Source organism: Atta cephalotes (genome assembly GCF_000143395.1).
Source record: "Atta cephalotes unplaced genomic scaffold scaffold00011, whole genome shotgun sequence".
NCBI classification, from domain to species: domain Eukaryota; kingdom Metazoa; phylum Arthropoda; class Insecta; order Hymenoptera; family Formicidae; genus Atta; species Atta cephalotes.
Genome location: NW_012130075.1, coordinates 474,302 through 494,495, shown reverse-complemented (window position 1 = coordinate 494,495; position 20,194 = coordinate 474,302). Strand labels below are relative to the sequence as shown.

Sequence of the window (20,194 nt, the reverse complement as noted above, 5' to 3'; positions counted from 1 at the left end):
GTGTGTGTGTGTGTGTGTGTGTGTAGTGTGTGTGTGTGTGTGTGTGTGTGTGTGTGTGTGTGTGTGTGTGTGTGTGTGTGTGTGTGTGTGTGTGTGTGTGTGTGTGTGTGTGTGTGTGTGTGTGTGTGTGTGTGTGTGTGTGTGTAAAAATGTTTCGACTACCATAAAGAAATAATGTTCGCAATTTTAAGTATCCAAAAATATAGAGTATTTGATAATTCTGCTGATAACGCTTGTGAGCAAGTAGAGTGGATTAAATTGAGTCAAAAAGTTTTCTACTGTTTTGCAATAGTTAACAAGATATTAATTACTAAAAATCGCTAAATATTGATTTTCAATAATTTTTTACTCAAATACTATCAATTTTACAAAAAAACATCGAGAGACAAAAATTGTTTATTTTCCTCATAAAATTCTGAGAATTTTTTAAGAATTTTTAATATTGTATTTTTCATATTGGTAAAAATAGTTGCCAATATATATATAAAAATACAGTACTAAAAAGTTGATAAAAAATTCTGAAAAAATTCTTAGAATTCTATAAGAAAAAATAAACAATTTTTATTTCTGGTAGCTTTTTTGTAGTATTTGAGAAAAAAATTATTGAAGACCAATATTAGGTAAGTTTAGTAATTAATATTTTGTTAACTATTGAGAAAATGATAGAGACCTTCCCGCCTCAGTTTAGTCCGCTCTACCTGCTCACGAGCATTGTCAGCAGAATTATTAAACCGTGTATATTAACAGCATTTTTATTACAACGCAATATTTTCTATCTATCACAAATATCACATGAATTTTATGATTACGATATTGTTCATTTCACAAGGTATCAAATTTTACATCATTCTTCGTTGTTTATCACGTTTATTGTTCGTCATATGGGAGATGACTTCTTTTCAGTTGACTTTTCAATGTCCAAATGTTCAGATGTGAATCTTTACTAATTAGCATTTATTTAGTCAGCACTTCGAGTTAAAGATTTATGGTAAAATCCGAAATGTAATGATATGGTTCAAATTCAATTAAAGCGTTTAATACAATGGTCTTAATCTTTTGAAATACTTGAGAAAGTTATTGTTAATGATAAAAACAATCTTTCAAGAGTTCTCTTGAACTGAAGTGAGTTGGAGCAGTGTTATACTGAACCTTCCGATTGCGTTAGAATAAACTTTAAATAGAGAACTTTTATAACGATACTTTCTTCGATTGAATTTGTTTTCTAGAATATCATTTCAAAGCGAAAATCAATTGCAACTCACCCGTTGAAATCAATTTATTTTTTCCCCTTTAGCGTCGTTTAATCAGATGACTGAAAATTTAATTTGGTGAAAGCGTATAGCTTATCGTCGAATAATCCCGCAAGAAATGATAATGTTATTAACTTGATTTCGCTTTGTTATACATCGATGCTGCAATGGTGACACTATTCTGCCGAACGGCATCGCGTCATTTCGTTTTATGAAGCGCAATAAAGTTCCGTGTACACAATTAATTAGTTTACCAAGAGAATTTTAATTGGCCGGGATTAAGGCGAGAACTAACCATGGCAAGTGTCTTTAAAAACAACCATATTTAAAGCGAAGAGATATTTTGTGGCATGATTTAGAGTCGATCCTTTCTCATCTTATAATTTTTTTGTTCTAACTGATTTTTTAATCCGCGGATTTATTTGCATTATTATTATCTTTTTAAGATACATAATATTTTTTGTTAACAAATAAATGCATTTTGTTAAGAAATGATAACAAAAAATAATCAAAATGAAATGCATCAGAAAAATTAAATCGAAGTTAGAAAATTTAAAAATCTGTAAAATTTTGTTTCTAATTATTATTTGAAATATTGTTTGAATTTTTATGATGTATGAATATTTTTAAAAAATACATATGTACAATTGTTTTAAGTGTCTAACTCTGTGTTGTGTAATGTATCGTGATTTCTCGCCTACGTATAATTAATTCTTCATTTATTGTTTGCCATGCACGTGACAATTGTATCAAATTCTCAATTCTCCAATTACGCTTTCGTTAGTTGTTTGATCAGTTTCTCACGACTGCTAGAGCGATTATGCAACTTTCAATATCCGAGAAATCTGTATCATACACGTTTCTCACGCTAAATAAAAGTTCGATTAATTCGCTTAATTACTGCAAAATATGTTTATCATGCGAGGCAAATCGAAAGTTTGTGATCAATTATGTATGTTCTCTTGATAAAATAATTTTTCCCATTGAACTTGTATCTATAAGGACAGATAAATACGCTAGTGAACTTAAGTGAAAATAAAATTCGGAATTTTATTGTCACGCTTATCATAGCTTACAAATTACTTAATCAAACCGCACCAAATCCACAATGTGCAACCGTGAGGATTAACCACGGAAGATTACGATGTAATTATGTCGGTGCCGCATATGTAGAACGTTATCACGAATTAGTGACGTCATTGACATGCCGTATTTCTCTCGCTATTATCTCGAAATATATATGTATAGATATATTTCGTTATTATCTCGAAATATATATATATGTATATATCTTTTTTTCTCTCTCTTTTTCTTATCAAGAACGGAATTCCGTTCCGAACAATTTTACGGATTATAATGTAATGATATACTTTAGGCGGAATTTATTTTTCTGTATAAAATATGAGTATATCATACAGCAAAACACATTTTTTTCGACTTTTGTAGTATTAAAAGTCAAGTCAAAAATTTGTAGTTTGATTCTCACTGTGCGTTAGATATAGCGAAACATTTCTAACAAGTTTGCTCTAATTTTTTACGTAAAGTAAAAATTAAATCATGAAAAATATTTGTAAATTTTGTTTTTATGTATCTTGTACATGAAATACTTTTAGAAAATTTTCCGTCCATCAATCAAATCAGTATTATATGACTTCAAAATTATCTTAAAACATATTTTATTGTCTTATAAAATATTATTTTTTCGTTTGTTACAAAATTAGTTACATACATTCTGTTTATAATATTTGTAATAACAGTTTATGAATCTCAACATTGAATTAAAATAATCGCGTGAAGAGAAAACAGTTTTCGAACCAAAAAGCTTACGATGTTGACGACACACAGCACGCGCCGTTACGCGATTCAGACTGTGTGTATGTACACGAAGTTAAAGAGATCCCACCGCGATATATAAATGTCGCGTGATATGTATCCGCTAAACGTTGTTCTCGAGCGATTTGCTGGCGTCGTTGGTGTCTCGCTCGGTTACTGTTCTGAGTCGACATTCTGCAATTGTCTCCTAACGACGAGGAAGAAGTCGCGCGAGATCGTGAAGCCGTTGGCCGCAGATCAGTGAGACCCGATCAGCTGGATGACTACGCGAAATTTGGAAAAAATGCTGCGACTCACCACTTTGTCGAGGGTCCGTTTTTTACGGTATACCAATGATTTAAAATAATCTTACAGTCGCGGTTCCTCGGGGAGAGATTTAACTCTATTCACAGTGGCAGAGATTGAAACAGATATAGTGGTGAGTTGGGTCTTCCAATTTTGCTAGGAGATAGCAAAATAATAGACTTAATCACAATCTGTATTTAATTGTGTACACACTGAAAAAAATATAGTCAATTTTAATAAATATTTAATTGAATATTGCCAACTAAATATTTATTAAATATAAAGATATATTTATTTGATACAAGAAATGTTAATTTGATTTAACAATCTAATTTTTTATTGAACTAATTTTTTATTTAATTTTTTTATTGAACAAATATTTACTTATTATAAGTAAATGTTTAATTGGCAGTATTGAATTAAATATTTATTAAAATTAACTATATTTTTTCTCAGTGCACTTATCCAGTTTTGGAAATTGAATTTATGTTTGTACATGTTTGAATTTGATTGTGTACTAGTTTCAATATTTAATCAATTGTTTTTAGTTTTTTATCGTCGTATGATAATTTGGTAAAAAAATTATGACTGTATCTTAAAATTATAGATTTATAGCTTTTTAAGAAGCGTTTAGTCGTCTTAAGCAGTGATATATACATACATTCGCAATTTTTTTTCATATTAACACATTGCGTTTTTATAATCGTGTTTTTTAAAAAAAACTATAAATCATTATGTGAATCATACATCTATTTAATCTATCAATTAAATTGTGTTACACTGCGTTCTAAAAAATGATATAAATTATGTCTTTTTTTTTTTTAAGAGACACAATCTTTTAAAAGACGCTTTCATTTTAAATTCATATACTCGTCAACAAAATTATCGCAACATAAATTTATATTAAAATTTTGCGTAACTTTAAGTAAGCGTAACTCTGAAAAATGGACATATTTAAAAAGTTTTTTTTATTTTCAAGGGCAAATAAAAAGATAAATTTTGAGATTACAGGCGGAAATAAAGATGAATTCAAAATTTATGAAAATCTTAAAGTATGGATTCTGTCCTTGAATGAAAAAACTTTATAATATTATATATTCATTTTTCATGGAGTTATGATTATTGAAGTTATGCAAAATTTTATAAATTTATTTGCGATTAATTTGTTAACGAGTGTATTTATATAATATTTATGTAAAACGTTAATATATTTATTTGCATTAAATCGATGTATATATTATTCTCAAAGTAGTAAATTTTTTCTTTAAGAAACATTTGATTGTTGTAAAGCCGAATTGTATTGTTTCTTATTATATTCATGAAAGAATTATTTTTACATAATCAAAAATGTATTTAAGTGTTAAAATTCGGTAATTCTACGTGTGTGCATATTTTCTTCATAGCAAATGAAAGCTGTTTTCGATTTTCGTGCTGAATAGACAGTTCAAAGAGAATGCCATGCGGAAGGCCAAAGACGAACGTATTAGAATTGCGGCGGCGTTATTCCGTAATAGTTTCGATGAAGACGATGATAATGGAAAGGAGGACAAAGCTGTACCAACAAAAGAATCGGAAAAAAGTATTTCACAAACAACCTCTGATGACGATTCGACAAAAATCGAAAGAAAGACCAGCGTCACAAAAGCGGAGATTTCTTCAAAATTGGTCTCACCTAGCTTTGAATTTGCAACTTCTACTTTATACATGAGAGATCGCATCTTTAAATGCTTACAATCGTTGGAAAACTCCGGCTCGTCACCGAACAATATAGACGAGTACGCAATATCAGATCGTCGTAACACAAAAGAAGAATACAATAAGGGCAGTGTGATTTCGAAAGTCGAAACACGAAGATTGTCAGTGCCGATGACGGAGTCTGACGATGTCTTCCCTTCGCTCAAACACGAAGATGTCATTACGAAGGAGTCATCTGCGAGGTTTCAACCTTCATCAATCAGCGATCACCCAATGCGCACTCCTACGAAACCAATTACTACGGCTAAATCGAAGCAATCTCAATTGACGCCGGATTTCTTAAAGGTTCCTTCGGGATCTAGCGAACATTTTCGTTTCTCGACATTATCAGAACGATCGACAAGTGTGAAAGAACGCTCGGATGTCGAAAAAATACATAATGCAGTACCACAACCATTGATAGCCGTTATTCGAGACAGTTTCGATGAGAAATCCAGCAGTAGTCGCAGATTAACGTTGCCGATTACAAACTCTGATTTGAACCAAACCTTGCTAAATCCTGCGACGGAAACCAATCAAAAGTCACCAACCTTTGATGATATCCTAGCTGGCACCAGCGTGAATCCAATCCGAAAGTCCAGCATAGCAAACGCAGCTATCTGTTCGAGTTTGGCTCCCAGCTTGCTTGGAGCTATTCCCGGTGTGCCGAATTCCCTCTTACCGAATGGAGATTACAATCTGCAACGAAGTGCCACGTTGTCGAATCTGTCAACAACTTCCACCACCATCAGCGACGACATTTCCATTGATAGAACGCGTCGCGGATTAAGGTCGTTTCTTCGTCTTCACATACCCGAGTTACATCCTGCGACCTGGCACGACGAGGACTACCATCATCACTTGCACAATCATCATCACCATCATCATCATGTGTTCTCACATATTCACGTACCTTCCATCACCTTCACAGCGCCAGCCACCGATGGTATCGGTCGCAAGTTTAACTTCGCCATCCGAAGGCATTCACAGGCGGTTAGTGTAGAGTCAGGATGCACGTCGTTTCGTCATTTTTGTTAACATTTTTTTTTTTTATTAACACCCATTAAAAGTTTGGCTATTTTTTCAATCAAGTAAAACATTTCTGATTTGGGAAAAGCTAATATAATATGAAATATTAACAAATAATATTTAGAAACTAAAATAGATAATATAGATTTATGATTCGAAGGGCCTTACTTAGGACCTCTTTCATCAATTTCTGATTAAATAATCGACAATTAACTCGCAAAAGTGCCAACAACAGTTTAATATATCAGAATATCTCCTCTCTCTTCCTCTTTTATATTTGGTTCACGTTGGCAATCACGTGATTGAGTTAACTATTGATTAGCGTTAATCGGAATTGAAAGAGCCCTTACTCTAAATATGACATCATGTACCTAAGAACTATCTATTCGAATCTGGCACGGAATTAAAAGAGATCGTACAAATAGTGAATTTATTTTTAGCCTGAATTTTTTAAGTAATTATAATAATAGTTTTTAACAACTTTCAATGTTTATTAAAAGAATGGGCGTGAAATAACGAAATTACGGTGATAAATCGAACAAATGAGAAAAATTAAAATTTTTTTGTCATTACTTTATTGAGCATAAACCCGTACGACGATAATATCACGTGTCAGATTGGCTAGATATTGACGTAAGTGACTCTATAACATTAGATTTGATTAATTCGTATACTAGCACATGCTGTGGTTAAAATAATTTGCGCTTTACATTGACACGCCTGTTTAAGATCGAACCGAGCTGAAACGATGACGACGCTTTCGTTACAAATAATAGAATACTAATTGTTGCAATTGCAGGCCGCCGAAGACCGTCAATGCTTCCGTTGTCGACATAACTCAAGCTTTTATCTTATCGGACTTGTTGCATTTATAACTGATAACTAATCTGTAATCAGTAGGAACTGAATGTCATGGCCATCTAATAGCTAGATAATTATTAAATAATTTAATAATTATCTTAGACAATAATTAAATTGTCTATTGTCCTACGTCATATTAATATGAATTAAATAATTTCTCGAAATATTACGAAAAGATTACTACAATTGAATGAAAAGCTGAACGATTACATTTTTATGAATATTAATCTTGCCACTCTGAAATTCTAAAAGTATTTTTTCAATCTCGAGATAAACATACAAAATTTAATTGAAGTTAATTACATTTCAAAAATTTTTAATCACAAACCCTTCATGGCTTGAAAATTATTACTGTATCTTTAATTTAATAACAAACTGTAGTCATGACTAGTAGATAATTTGATAAATCTAATATATCATATATATGATAGATTAATATCTGCGAATTATATAATTATATAATAAAACGCATTAGTGCCACATGTTAGAAAAAATTTTGGAGACACATAACGGCAAATACCACGTGCGCACATAGTGGAATCTTGTTCGACTTCTGTCATCGATTTGACAGCTAATGCTCACGCCATATCCGTCGACACTTGCAAATTAACACAGTGATATTGATTTTATCTCGACATAAAGCGCGCATCAGTATCATCTGCTTTGATGCATATAATACTAAGCCATGCGACTGCCAGATATTTCAGCATAGTGACAAAATCAACCGCATGAAATAGACCTGATCTAATATATCTGTGTATATGTGTGCGTGTATGTGCTTATATGCGTTTGTACTCCTGCATCGAATTTTTATTCAGTAGAGCTCGGACCGTAGTAAACGACGAATGGTGCTATAATCCCTGTAAGCGATTCTAGACATTGAAAAAAAAAAACTTTTCTCTCAGACTGAGAGACGTTTCTGATTTGAGAATCGACGCTGAAGCACGTTTTAGAATTTTGACTTTGCATCAGAAACCGGATTCACATTTCTGACAGATCGCCTTTCGTATTCTTTCATCAAGTATTTACTCGTATTTTTAGTTCCAAAACGTGAATTATTAACAAGATTATTAAAAATATCTGGATTTAACATTAATAATATTTATGTGATTTGTGTAATTTATTGGATCATAGCGCTTTACTTCATTTATGTCATACATGTTTCTAAAAAATGTAAAAGTTATCAAATTCACAGAAATTCAAAAAACATGTGACCTTCCGAAAATAGAGATTTTTAACTTTTAAACTCTTTTTTAAAATTTATATTCTTTTCATTTTTAACGAAGTTATAGCTGCTGAATGTTGAAGTTTGTATAATATTGTGAACTTTTATTCCACTCCAATATAATTTGTAGCAAAGTTTACTATTATTTACTATTATCGCTGTTATATGAGGGAAGTACAGGACTTTCGCATCGCAGGATTATGAGTATAATCCCGTCAAGGAGTGTATTTAGCAGAGTGTATTATATCCTTTTACATACCGTAAATGCCAAGTCAATTTATACGCGTAAATTTTATCGATAATATACACTATGTCGACGAAATGTCATTAAATTATTGCCGCAGGATCTTTTTTGATTAAAAAAAAATAAAACACGATATTTATTATAAGATTATATCCCTGTTCGATGTTTAACCTACATTTGTAGTAATAACATCTATAATGTTACTATAATATCTACATGTATATAAATTCCGCAATGTAAAAGTGCACAGATCGCAGAGCAAATTTGATTTTAGTCAGATTTTATCGTAAGTATTGTCTGAACGCGCAAAATTTTTTTTACACTAATTACCTTGTATGAACTGGGCATGAAAAATAATATGAGTGTTGAACAAGTAATAAGAAGAAAAATAGATGAAATTATCTCGAATAAAACGAAAAATTATAACGAAAAAAAATTACATATGTATAAAATAAAAAATAGAAAATTAACAATTAAAAATAATTAATAAGAAACAATAAATAATAAATAATAAAGTTAATTCGTGTAAATGGAGCATGAAAAAAATAATTCTATTTCTTTTATTTTGCTTTGCATCTGAAATTTATAATTAACATTGCTAACTTTTTGTTCGCAGCTTCACTGCTTTCTCCAACAAGTACTTAGTTGTTACCTTATCATTCGTGTATCATTCATTATCTGACCCAGATTCCATTCCGCAAGATCGAAAAACTCAAGCAGCGTTCTCTAAATCTTTTGTCGCGAATGGAGAACGTACGCTTTGCATGCAATTGCAAACTAAATTGAAACGATTACAGTAATAGGCATTTTTTTCACGCATACTCATTGCTGTCGCCATTAAAATAAAATCATACATCCAATATCGTTCAGGAACAGAGGAAAAACTCGGTTGGATAATACCGATCTCTGTTTTAACGCAGAATCGAAGCAAAAATGCGTTTTTTACTTTGAAGTTGAAACTGGATGCTATTTACAGGCGCGAGCTTTAACAAGGAAAAACCGAGAAGTATGAGTCAGAATTTCAGAAATCTTTTATTTTTTTTATTTATTTGCTTGGATTAATACTTGCGAGATTGCCTTCGGCGATTCAATATCGGTGCTTGCTCCGCATTCCAATAATTTGAAAGCTTATTTCTGTAATACGTTGTGGCTCAGCTGCACCACTTGCGTCGAAGCATAATATATTATTGAAAACTAAATTAAATAGAGGCATAGATGTACAAAGTTCAAATAGTTTTGAAAAGACGTTTAAAGGATAAAATTTAGATAAACCCAAAGAGATCCAAAAATTTTTTACATCTTTAAATTTTTTGTACTCGACAATTATGATATTTCTGAATAAAGGAATTGAATGGTGCAATTTGCTATATATTTCGTACATATATATGTGTTTTTTTTGTGAACAGCGATTGAATTTACTTAATTTTTCTCGAGTTTTTCTAATGGATTTTTAATAACAGCAGGAAAAATTGGACACTGCATCGAAATCCCATGACAATCGCTCTTGATTTTTCTATAGACATTGCATCGGACTGACTCGATGGTATCGCTTTGTTACCGATCACTTGCGAGCTATATCTCAGATGATAATCTCGTCGGACTGCAGAGCTTCCTCGAAAATAAGCGAGTGCAGGTCGACGACAGAGATGAGGTAAGTAATCATGAATCGCTCGAAAAGGTCGTGTTCAAAGATCGTGTGCAATCAGAAATTCCAGAATATTAAATTATAATAACAATCGATATAAATAGATGATAAAAATCTCATTCTCATGGGATAGAAAATGTTGAAGAAGAAATAATCTAAGAATAATTTATAGATAGTCTCTAGATTAATTAAATCATGAATAAAAAATTCATGGCTACGTGAAGAAAAGTTCTTCCTGTTCTTCGTTGTTGTATTTAAACTGTCGAACTTTTCTTTGACAAATTATTCTTTTATAATAGAACGGTAGTACCGCCCTCATCCTTGCAGCAACTAAAGGAAAAATACACTTTGTCCGAGAACTCATCAATCATGGAGCGGACGTTAATGCTGAAGACGCGGTTAGTATCCGTTTGATTATATATATTAAATAAAAATTTCAGTATATTTACGTTCCTATATAATTTCTTAGGATAATTGGACAGCGTTACTGTGTGCAGCGAAGGAAGGCCACACAGAAATTTGTCTCGAATTGCTCGAGCACGGCGCCGATTTGGAGCATCGAGACATGGTCAGAAGAAGTTGTACACTTTACTAACCTGGCATAATGCCATTAATGAAAACTCATTATATAAATATCTTTGTTTAAAAAAATTAAAGAGTAGATAAAAAGAGTGTAGATAAAAAAGGAAGGAGTTTTTTTATTGTAGGGTGGATGGACAGCGCTCATGTGGGCGACGTACAAGGGTAAGTCGACGACGGTGACGATGCTACTAGGGCGCGGAGCTGACGTCAACGCGCATGGAAATTTTCATATATCCTCGTTAGTATGGGCCGCTGGCAGGGGTTATACTGATATAGTCAAAGATCTCATTGCTCACGGGGCGAAGGTCAATGTCGGCGATAAGGTAATCGTCAGCGGATGTACTACAGATCGATGGCCAATGCTTTACTCTTAGGATACTCATTATTTTTTCAGTATGGCACAACGGCACTTATATGGGCATCACGCAAGGGAAATATAGAAATTGTTGATAATCTTCTTAAAGCTGGGGCCAATGTCGACACAGCAGGCATGGTAAGATCGATAAATCATAATAAAAAATAATACGGAAAATGAATAGGTTCCAAGATGAAAACTAATATGGTGAAATTATCGTATAATTATGAATAGAAACGTTTTAATATAACAAGAAATATTTCAGAACTTTTCTAATTTTAGATATCAAAATTATTATTATTAATTTGTGATATTTATATTCTTTTAATGACTTTCTTGTAGTATTCATGGACTGCTCTGGTCGTGGCAACCCTCGGTAATCACGTGGAGGTGGTATCGCTACTATTGGAGCACAAGCCTAACGTCAACGCTCTAGACAAAGATGGTTGTACCGCCCTAGCGATTGCTTGCCGTGAAGGTCATCATGAAATAGCGAATGCTCTTTTAAATGCCGGTGCTTACGTTAATATTCAGGATCGTGTTGGTGATACGAATCTGATTCACGCTGTTAAAGGTGGCCATCGAGGCGTGGTGGAATCACTGCTGAAAAAATATGCGGACGTCGACATTGCTGGAAAGGTACGAATCAACTTATTTTTTCTTATATTTGCGTATCTTCCTCGAAGATCGACTTGGAAAAAATTATACTTTTCACTGTGCATTGCGGTTCTCAATTATTGATCATTTCGGTAAGCCAGATTGTATCGAGAGTTCCATATGGTGAGATATGTGAAACTTGTTGAAGTAATCACTAGATTCAAGTATGATGGATATTTTAATAAGAGACGATCTTATGATAATCCGGATCCGGTTTTGTGGTATCCTTAAGCCACTTCGAGCTAGGTTCGTGACACCCTCGCGATATTTTTGAATCGTCCCAATCGAACTAACGACCCCGTCCGTATATATTTTAGGATAAAAAAACCGCAACTTACATAGCAGTAGAGAAAGGCAATATAGCGATACTCAAATTATTACTAAACGCTAACCCAGACCTGGAGATTGCCACGAAAGACGGCGACACGCCTTTATTACGGGCGGTGAGGTCGCGTAACGCCGAAATCGTGCAATTGCTTTTAGACAAGAAAGCCAAGGTCTCGGCTACGGACAAGAAGGGCGACACTGTACTACACATAGCGATGCGCGCGCGATCAAAAGCGATCGTCGAGATACTACTGAGGAATCCAAAGAATAGCCAGTTATTGTATCGTCCGAATAGACAAGGTGAAACCCCCTACAACATCGATGTCAATCATCCCAAGACGATGCTTGGTCAGATATTCGGTGCTCGTAAGTTAATCAGACGTATGCTATTATTTGTGTCACGTTATTATTGGTAACTTAATTATATGTGGAAAACATACTTTTAATGTTTTAATTCATTTTATAAAAAAATGTGATAAACGTTACAGGGCGTTTAAATACTAATGAGGACAATGAAAACATGCTTGGTTACGATTTGTACAGCAGTGCACTAGCAGACATTCTCAGTGAACCATCGCTTTCTACGCCAATAACTGTCGGTCTTTATGCTAAATGGGGCTCTGGGAAATCATTTTTATTGAACAAATTAAGAGGTATCATCAAATGAGTTGTTACTATCTAATAATTTTACGGAATATTACAAAAATTATTTCTATGAACTGATAATTCTTTGATGAATTTAGAACAAAATCTTTTTTAAAAAAATATTAAACTCAAAATTTAATTTTAAATGGAATATTATGTTATGACAATTTAAACTTTTGGAGTATTTTATATCTGTATACATGGTATATCTGTATACACGTGAGCTTTATGAAAAAGTATTAACGACTATTATTTCAGAGGAAATGAAGAACTTCGCGCGACAATGGATCGATCCAGTATTCCAATTCTCTTCCTTACTCTTTTTAGTAGTAGCTCACATATCTCTACTTGTGGGTATCATACTTGGCCTCGTCTTACAGTCGTGGATTATTGGTCTATCGTCTGGAATAAGTTTATTAGTTGTCGTTTATATTTTTTTGATACTCGTCTGGTATGCCAATAAGAGGTAAGAAAAACAGCAAGAAGTGAAATTCTATTTATTTTATATACAATGTCCTGATCGAAGATCTGTAATCATAGGTACGATTGGTACTGGCCGTACAATCTGACAGTAGCGCTAACCACCAAGCTGAATGCTCTAAAATTGCTATTGCAAGTAATCTTTTGTCATCCACCAGGCAGCCAATGTCATGATGGCATAGCAGTGCAGCCGATAAAGTTTTACTTCACAGATCAAACCCGCGTGGGTACGACTGCTGCCGGTGAGAACGCAGTCGTGCAGATGGTTGGCTCATTGTACGATTCCATTGAGAATGACTACGGTTCTCTATCTACCAGATTATACAGAGCATTTCGGCCAAAACCGGATAAATCGACCACTACATGGAAATGGAGGCGTTTATGTTGCTTGCCTTACGTAATCATATTTGAATTCTGCTTATGCAGCTTGCTCGTCGGTATTTCGATACTTACGGTGTACCTCGTAGATATTTCCAAGAAAGAGTAAGTAATTATATGTCGGATATAAGTATTCTCTCTTCGCTTTTATATTACTTATCTTATATCATTATGCGTTTAGATCCACGATAGAGCAAGTTACTGCTCAAATTATCATGATATCGATCGCTTTGGTATTGGCCATCAGTATAATAGCAAATTTGTACACATGGAGTAGAACACTGCAGGCATTGGTTTTTTCACAGAGGCGGCATCTTCAACGTAGTATATCAAAATTAGAGACTCTGAAGAGTGAAGGATTCATTCAGACTTTAAAAAGCGAAGTCAATTTAATGACAGAAATGGTAAATTACTCTATTGAAATAATGATTAAAACTTTGCAGTAATATAACTTATATGATTTTAAATAGGTCAAGTGCTTGGATAGTTTTATGGCTCAACAAAGTAGACTAGTTGTAATAGTGGATGGTTTGGATAGTTGCGAACAGGATAAAGTTTTGCTCGTTTTGGACGCTATACAGGCCTTATTTAGCGATAATGGATATCCTTTTGTTGTAATACTCGCAATTGATCCACATATTATATCTAAGGTAAGCAATCTTTAAAATAAAAATATTTAAAAAATCGCAATTTCGTTATTTTAATGATAATTATCGTCCGATACTGTGCGTATAGGCGGTAGAAGTAAATAGCAGAAGGCTATTCTCGGAATCGAATATCGGTGGTCATGATTACTTGCGGAATATGGTGCATTTGCCATTCTACTTGCAAAATAGCGGTTTACGTAAAGTCAAGGTTGCGCAACAGACTGCTCAATATTACAAGAAGACGGCATGGACGGAGGCTGAGGAGAGTGTTAACTATACCGCGACCAGCACCATGCATCATTCGGTATCGAGTAGAAGACTCAGTACGGAATCGGCTATAATGAACAGCAACGAAAAATTGAAACCCCAAACTAGGAAAGGCAGTAGAAAGATGCGATTGAGTGAATCGATCGCTAGCAGTATTGGCAGTAATTTGAATCGACTGGGCGGCGCACAAGATCTCAATAAGATGTTACTCACTGATGATTATTTTAGCGATGTGAATCCCCGCAGCATGAGAAGATTAATGAATGTTGTTTATGTTACCGGTAATGTATTAAGTCATAAGCATATAATATTATAATATATGAGTTTATATTATCTTATACATATGTATATGTTATCTTTTTTTTTCCAGGACGATTACTTAAAGCATTCCAGATTGACTTCAACTGGTATCACTTAGCTAGTTGGATCAACATTACTGAGCAATGGCCTTTTAGGACATCTTGGCTCATTCTTCATTACGACTTGTATGAGGAAACTCTGGATGATAATATGTCACTCAAAAGTCTTTATGATAAGTATGTGAATTTTATATAATATGTAAATATATAATACCTATATTTTATATAATACCTTTTTCTTACATCGCTTATATATATATATATATATATATATATATATATATATATATTATATTTATTAGGGTGCGACCGCAAATTCCAGTACTGAAAGAGGTGCAACCACTTCTCGAGATAGATAGAGACGAACGCAAACTGGATGTTTTTCTCACTTTTCATCGGTCCAGCTTACTTATTAGTGATATGAAAATATTTTTGCCTTTCACTATTAATCTAGATCCATACATTAAGAAAAAAATAAAGGAGGAACAACAAAGTATAGAGGAAGACATGAATCTATTTCATAAACAAAGTGGTACTTGGCATGGTCACGGTGTTCCGTTTGATCAATGGATTTCACAAAGAAACACATCGACAAATCGGCATGCGAAACTTGTCAAACAATCGAGTTTGCAGGGATCTGTGCCACCGACGCCATCGTGGGGTTATCAGCCAAGCTTCGAATGGCAAGTTCCGCCAGCTTGGGTGCAAATGCCTTCCATGGAATCAATGACAAAACCGCTTTCCGTAACAACTACGTTACCGGTACATTATAAATTAATTGTACGAATATTTCTTGCTATTGAAAAGAATGTGACTTAGTGCTTTATTTATATTTGCAGTCCGAAATTTTAGAAATAAAACTGTCGTCCTTATCAGTGAACGGAGTTTGTGATCTGATCGACAAAATTGAAAGTCTTAATTCAATACAAGCACCGATATATAAGCAAGCCATCAAAGAAAATAATATTAATGGACGAGTTTTATTACATTGCGATTTGCAAGAACTGAAAAAAGTAATCTTTGGAATGCTGTATCTTTCAAAAAGAAATTTTTAAATATTAGATATATTTATATTTTTTAGGTATTTAAAATGACTTTTGGAGATTGGGAATTATTTCGCATGGTAATTGTATCACTACGTGAAATGGAACTCTCGTCATTCACATATGAAGAAGGTCCTCGAAGTGTTCGATTTACCGTAGGATCTGAACAAATTTTACGCAAAGGTATATTCGACATCTTTCTTTTTATTTGCTCCTTTTTTTATTCAACCATTTTTTGAATCATTTTTATTCGTTATAGATCATGCCTTGCCAAATAATTCCATACGTGTGTCTGCTCACGTCGAAAAAGAGAAAGGAGCATCGAGAACGGATGGATCAACTCGCCGTGATCAAAATAAACAATCTATCATGGAAAAACAGGTATGATATAAGTATTATTAAATGAGTTTATATAAAATAATCATAAATAAATTTACAAATGATATTAATAAGTAAATTTACAATTGATATTATAACTGAAAACTTACAAAAAAATTTTCGTTTATTTACATTTGCACTTGGTATCAGTTTCAGGTAAGCTGTTGTATTTACTTTAAGAAATAAAAAAATCTTTATATTTAATTTTATTTATTTATATATGCAACAAGTAAAAAATACTATCTGTTATGAACATGCTAAAATGCATATAATTATATACGTTTCAGGTAACATTAGAGGAGCAAATGATTTGCGGAGCATTGCAGACCTTGAATGAAGAAGCTTGTGAAGATGTTTTAGATGTGCCATCGCCAGCGGTGGCTCCAACAACAGACTCACTTTCTTCAGGTGAGCCTACTCCCCTACCACTTACACTGCCTCTGGTAATAGTGCAAGAGCCACCGCAGCCTGACCAAAACAGTGACACTTCCGCCGAATACAGTGCTAACGTTTAGTCAAATCTGAAATAGGATGACTATAGGATGATGTATATATTCGTCAAGTAATGAATGACAGTATAAATCGCTCACGTTGCGTACATCACAAAAGCAGAGATTTTTCCGCCGTGACTTCTATCGAAACGTGCAACGACTAGATATCATTATCACTGCATTCAAGGACGGTGCTTGCCACTTTTGTGATGTCAAAAGAAAAAGAAAGATTTAAAGGACATACTTCATCCTATTTATAGTTTTATTTATACATCTGTATGTCCGTAGAACATTACTTGACAGTATTAGCGACAAAAGATGTATATAGTCGCAATAGCACTCGACAAGCCAAATAAAATGGTATACAATATATAAATATACTGTTAGGCCATTTGTAACTTACAAAATGAAAGATTATTCTCTGTACAGAAACATGTACAAATTTTCTTAAAGTACTCATGTGCCAATGCGAGAAACCAATGATACATATCGCAGAAAGAACAAAATGAAAGCCATTAAACGATTGTAATAGGATCACTATTGTATTGCGTATTCATAGGCTAGTTTAATATGATGCTCATTTTATAAGCTACACTGTTAAAAATATCATAAAATTTTATTGTATTACATTAAATTTAATGTATTTGTAACTGAAAAGTATATTTGTGTACATGTATGTAACATTTAATGATGCTTTTCATAATATCAATTTTATTATAAATTTAATATACTCCATAATATCAAATATTTTATGTGAATTTGTAGTTATTTTATAACCGCTACATGTTACATGTTATTTGAATTAATTTTGAAATTTTTAACAGTGTAGTTTAATGTCGATGTATAATGCCATATTGAACAAACAAAGATTGCATTATTAAAAAAAAACCTAGTCGGTAATATACCATACTCTACTGCATTTGTAAGCATTATATAATATTTAAAAAAAATGTCAGAGGCACTACTCTCAAAGCTAATCGTTTGATGTTTTCTGTGAACAATTCATGTACAAAAGACTGTGATAACGCATTGTTGACAAAACAAATATCTCGTATGAAAATGTTTGTGCTAACCGAGACGACGTATAACAATGTATTATATTTTTAAAACTATTGTATATAAAGTGATCGTTGGCGATAAAATTAAAAGTTGCGTCCTATTACTCCGGTCCACGTTATTTCCTGTACTATGTGTACACTATGAATATTATTGCTAGATTATTAGCTAACTATGTTATAAACAGTATTATGTTATTACGAGAGCAAGTGGCAATAAAACTTTCTTGGAAACTATATCTGATATTACATTCTTTGCAATTTGCGTCTAGAAGTCTTCAATTATTATTATCATGACCAAGTGTTTCGAAGAATGAAAATTGAAATAAGAGTAAAAAAAATCGAAAAACATTCTTTTTATCATAAATATCTTTTTTAATAACTTGATAAATTTTTATATAAAACCTTTGTAAGGAATAAATCTATTTTATGATTTGGAATTAAATGGCTTCATAATGTATATTATAGTTAATTAGAACACAGTATGATAAGCAAATATTACATGAGCTTCTGTTTTAGGACCTGTCATTTCGGTACATGATACGGAGTATGTACTGCTTCAAGCCAGTCCGCTGTTTCACTGGGTACCAATTAATGACGAGCCAGGCAGTTCGGATGATAGTTCGCACGACTCCACTATGTTTCTTCAACGTACCAATTCTCAGCGTAGCATCACATCTCAACGAAGTACAAGGTCCACCTGCTCACATAAGACCCTAAAGAGAAGCGGCAGCAACATTAGCACTAGACCGTCCTCGCTATTTATTTCTCCGCCTTCGTCACCGAAACCTGCGATCAGATCGAAGTCGACCGATGAGAGATATATGGGGAAAAATATATCCCAGAAGACCACGCCATCGTCTGTGTCCACCAAGAAACGCTCGTCCTCGACGTTTAATAATGAAGTAATGATATCGGTGCCTACTTCCAGCCTGGAGAAGCTATCAAGATTAAAGGACCGTTTAATTGGCACTGCGCCAACGGCGGGATCACCGGCACCCGGTGGTGAGAGCGATGACGAATCTACGCCACTGGTCTCTGAAATGTCCACGCCAACACATTCCCAATCAGACAGCGTGTTCAAACATGACTGCAGTGCAGAGAATAGCAGTTCGCCGTCGTCGAACAGGAGTCTACCGCGGGATGGAGAACGTCGAGTAGACTTGGATTACTCTGATACTGTGAGTCTTGTGATACGCGAGTCCTCGAACGCTCAATCGCAGTCTCGGCATGCTAAGACGCGGAACGACACAGAGACGCCTGTCTGACACCTGTCGTCTTCTATACATAACACGCGATAACTTGACGCATTGTATGTTTAATTGTGATAAAGATGACTGGCATCTGTTGAGCAAACTTATACGCTGTAATTTTATTTTGACGATAAGCATCGAGATAAGATATCTCTTATGTAAATAACGAATGATGGAACGAGCAAATTTTTTAGCTAGACTATTGAATGTGTTCATCTGCTTAGTGATTTGGAGAACGAACGATGCCTTCTTGCGCAAGTCGTGCAATAATCCTTAGTTTAGTGAAACGATCTCAAAATACATGATGCCGATGCGACCATTCCATGTAAATATTAATCAATGCATTTACAAATGCAGATATTTATTGACATTTTCTTTTTTATACTGAATAGTACTGAAATGTGTTGAAACGTGGGAAATGAGGAATATTTCCTGATGTACAGTATCAAAGTACCTTGTTCCCAGTATCAATTTAAGTCAATTCATAATGTCAGTGCAAATATAGGTGACTTAAAGAATAAATATTGGAAAGAATATTTTAAAGAAGAGATAATTTAAACGACCAGTACACGATTATTGATTAGACATAAATTCTATCTATAATTTTATCAAACAAAAAATGCAGAATGTCTCAAAAATAACTTATACAAATTTTTATTTATATATTACTTTATATTTATTTCCAAAGTAAAAAGTTTTTATAATGAATTTTATTAGAATATTGCAGTATGAACACTTATTCGCCGCTTTAATACTTCTTTATTAATTTTGGTGTATTTTTTCTTTATCGAATTACGATGTATTACTAAGTAATCACAGAGAAAAAGTATTAATGATACATTTGTTTTATTAATGGCAAAAATTGCAATTACATAACATTAAATATTTAGGACACTTTAGGACGGAATACATCAGGGTATTGATCATTCATTACAATATATTGTAAATATGTATATACATATGTATATATATATTACATATACACATACATATGTATATATAATTGTATAGATATATTAATTTGAAAATTTTGTGTGTGTGTGTGTGTGTGTGTGTGTGTGTGTGTGTGTGTGTGTGTGTGTGTGTGTGTGTGTGTGTGTGTACGTACTACTACTACTAATTAATAATAATAATAATATATATATAATAATACTATATATATATATATATA

At 33.3% G+C, this 20,194-nt stretch overlaps 1 protein-coding gene across 1 annotated transcript; it reads left to right on the top strand.

Moving 5' to 3' along the window:
* The first annotated feature begins 4,826 nt into the window (after positions 1-4,826).
* On the top strand, positions 4,827-19,038 carry LOC105627924 (kinase D-interacting substrate of 220 kDa). The gene is made up of 22 exons (XM_012209196.1): positions 4,827-6,095; positions 9,981-10,112; positions 10,406-10,504; positions 10,576-10,674; positions 10,814-11,011; positions 11,083-11,181; positions 11,386-11,682; positions 12,018-12,393; positions 12,516-12,680; positions 12,931-13,138; positions 13,213-13,635; positions 13,712-13,934; positions 14,001-14,180; positions 14,266-14,725; positions 14,815-14,980; positions 15,106-15,565; positions 15,643-15,816; positions 15,885-16,029; positions 16,106-16,227; positions 16,375-16,380; positions 16,512-16,632; positions 18,290-19,038. The coding sequence occupies exons 1-22, from the start codon at positions 4,827-4,829 to the stop codon at positions 19,036-19,038; spliced, it is 6,171 nt and encodes a 2,056-aa protein (XP_012064586.1).
* The last annotated feature ends 1,156 nt before the right edge of the window (positions 19,039-20,194 follow it).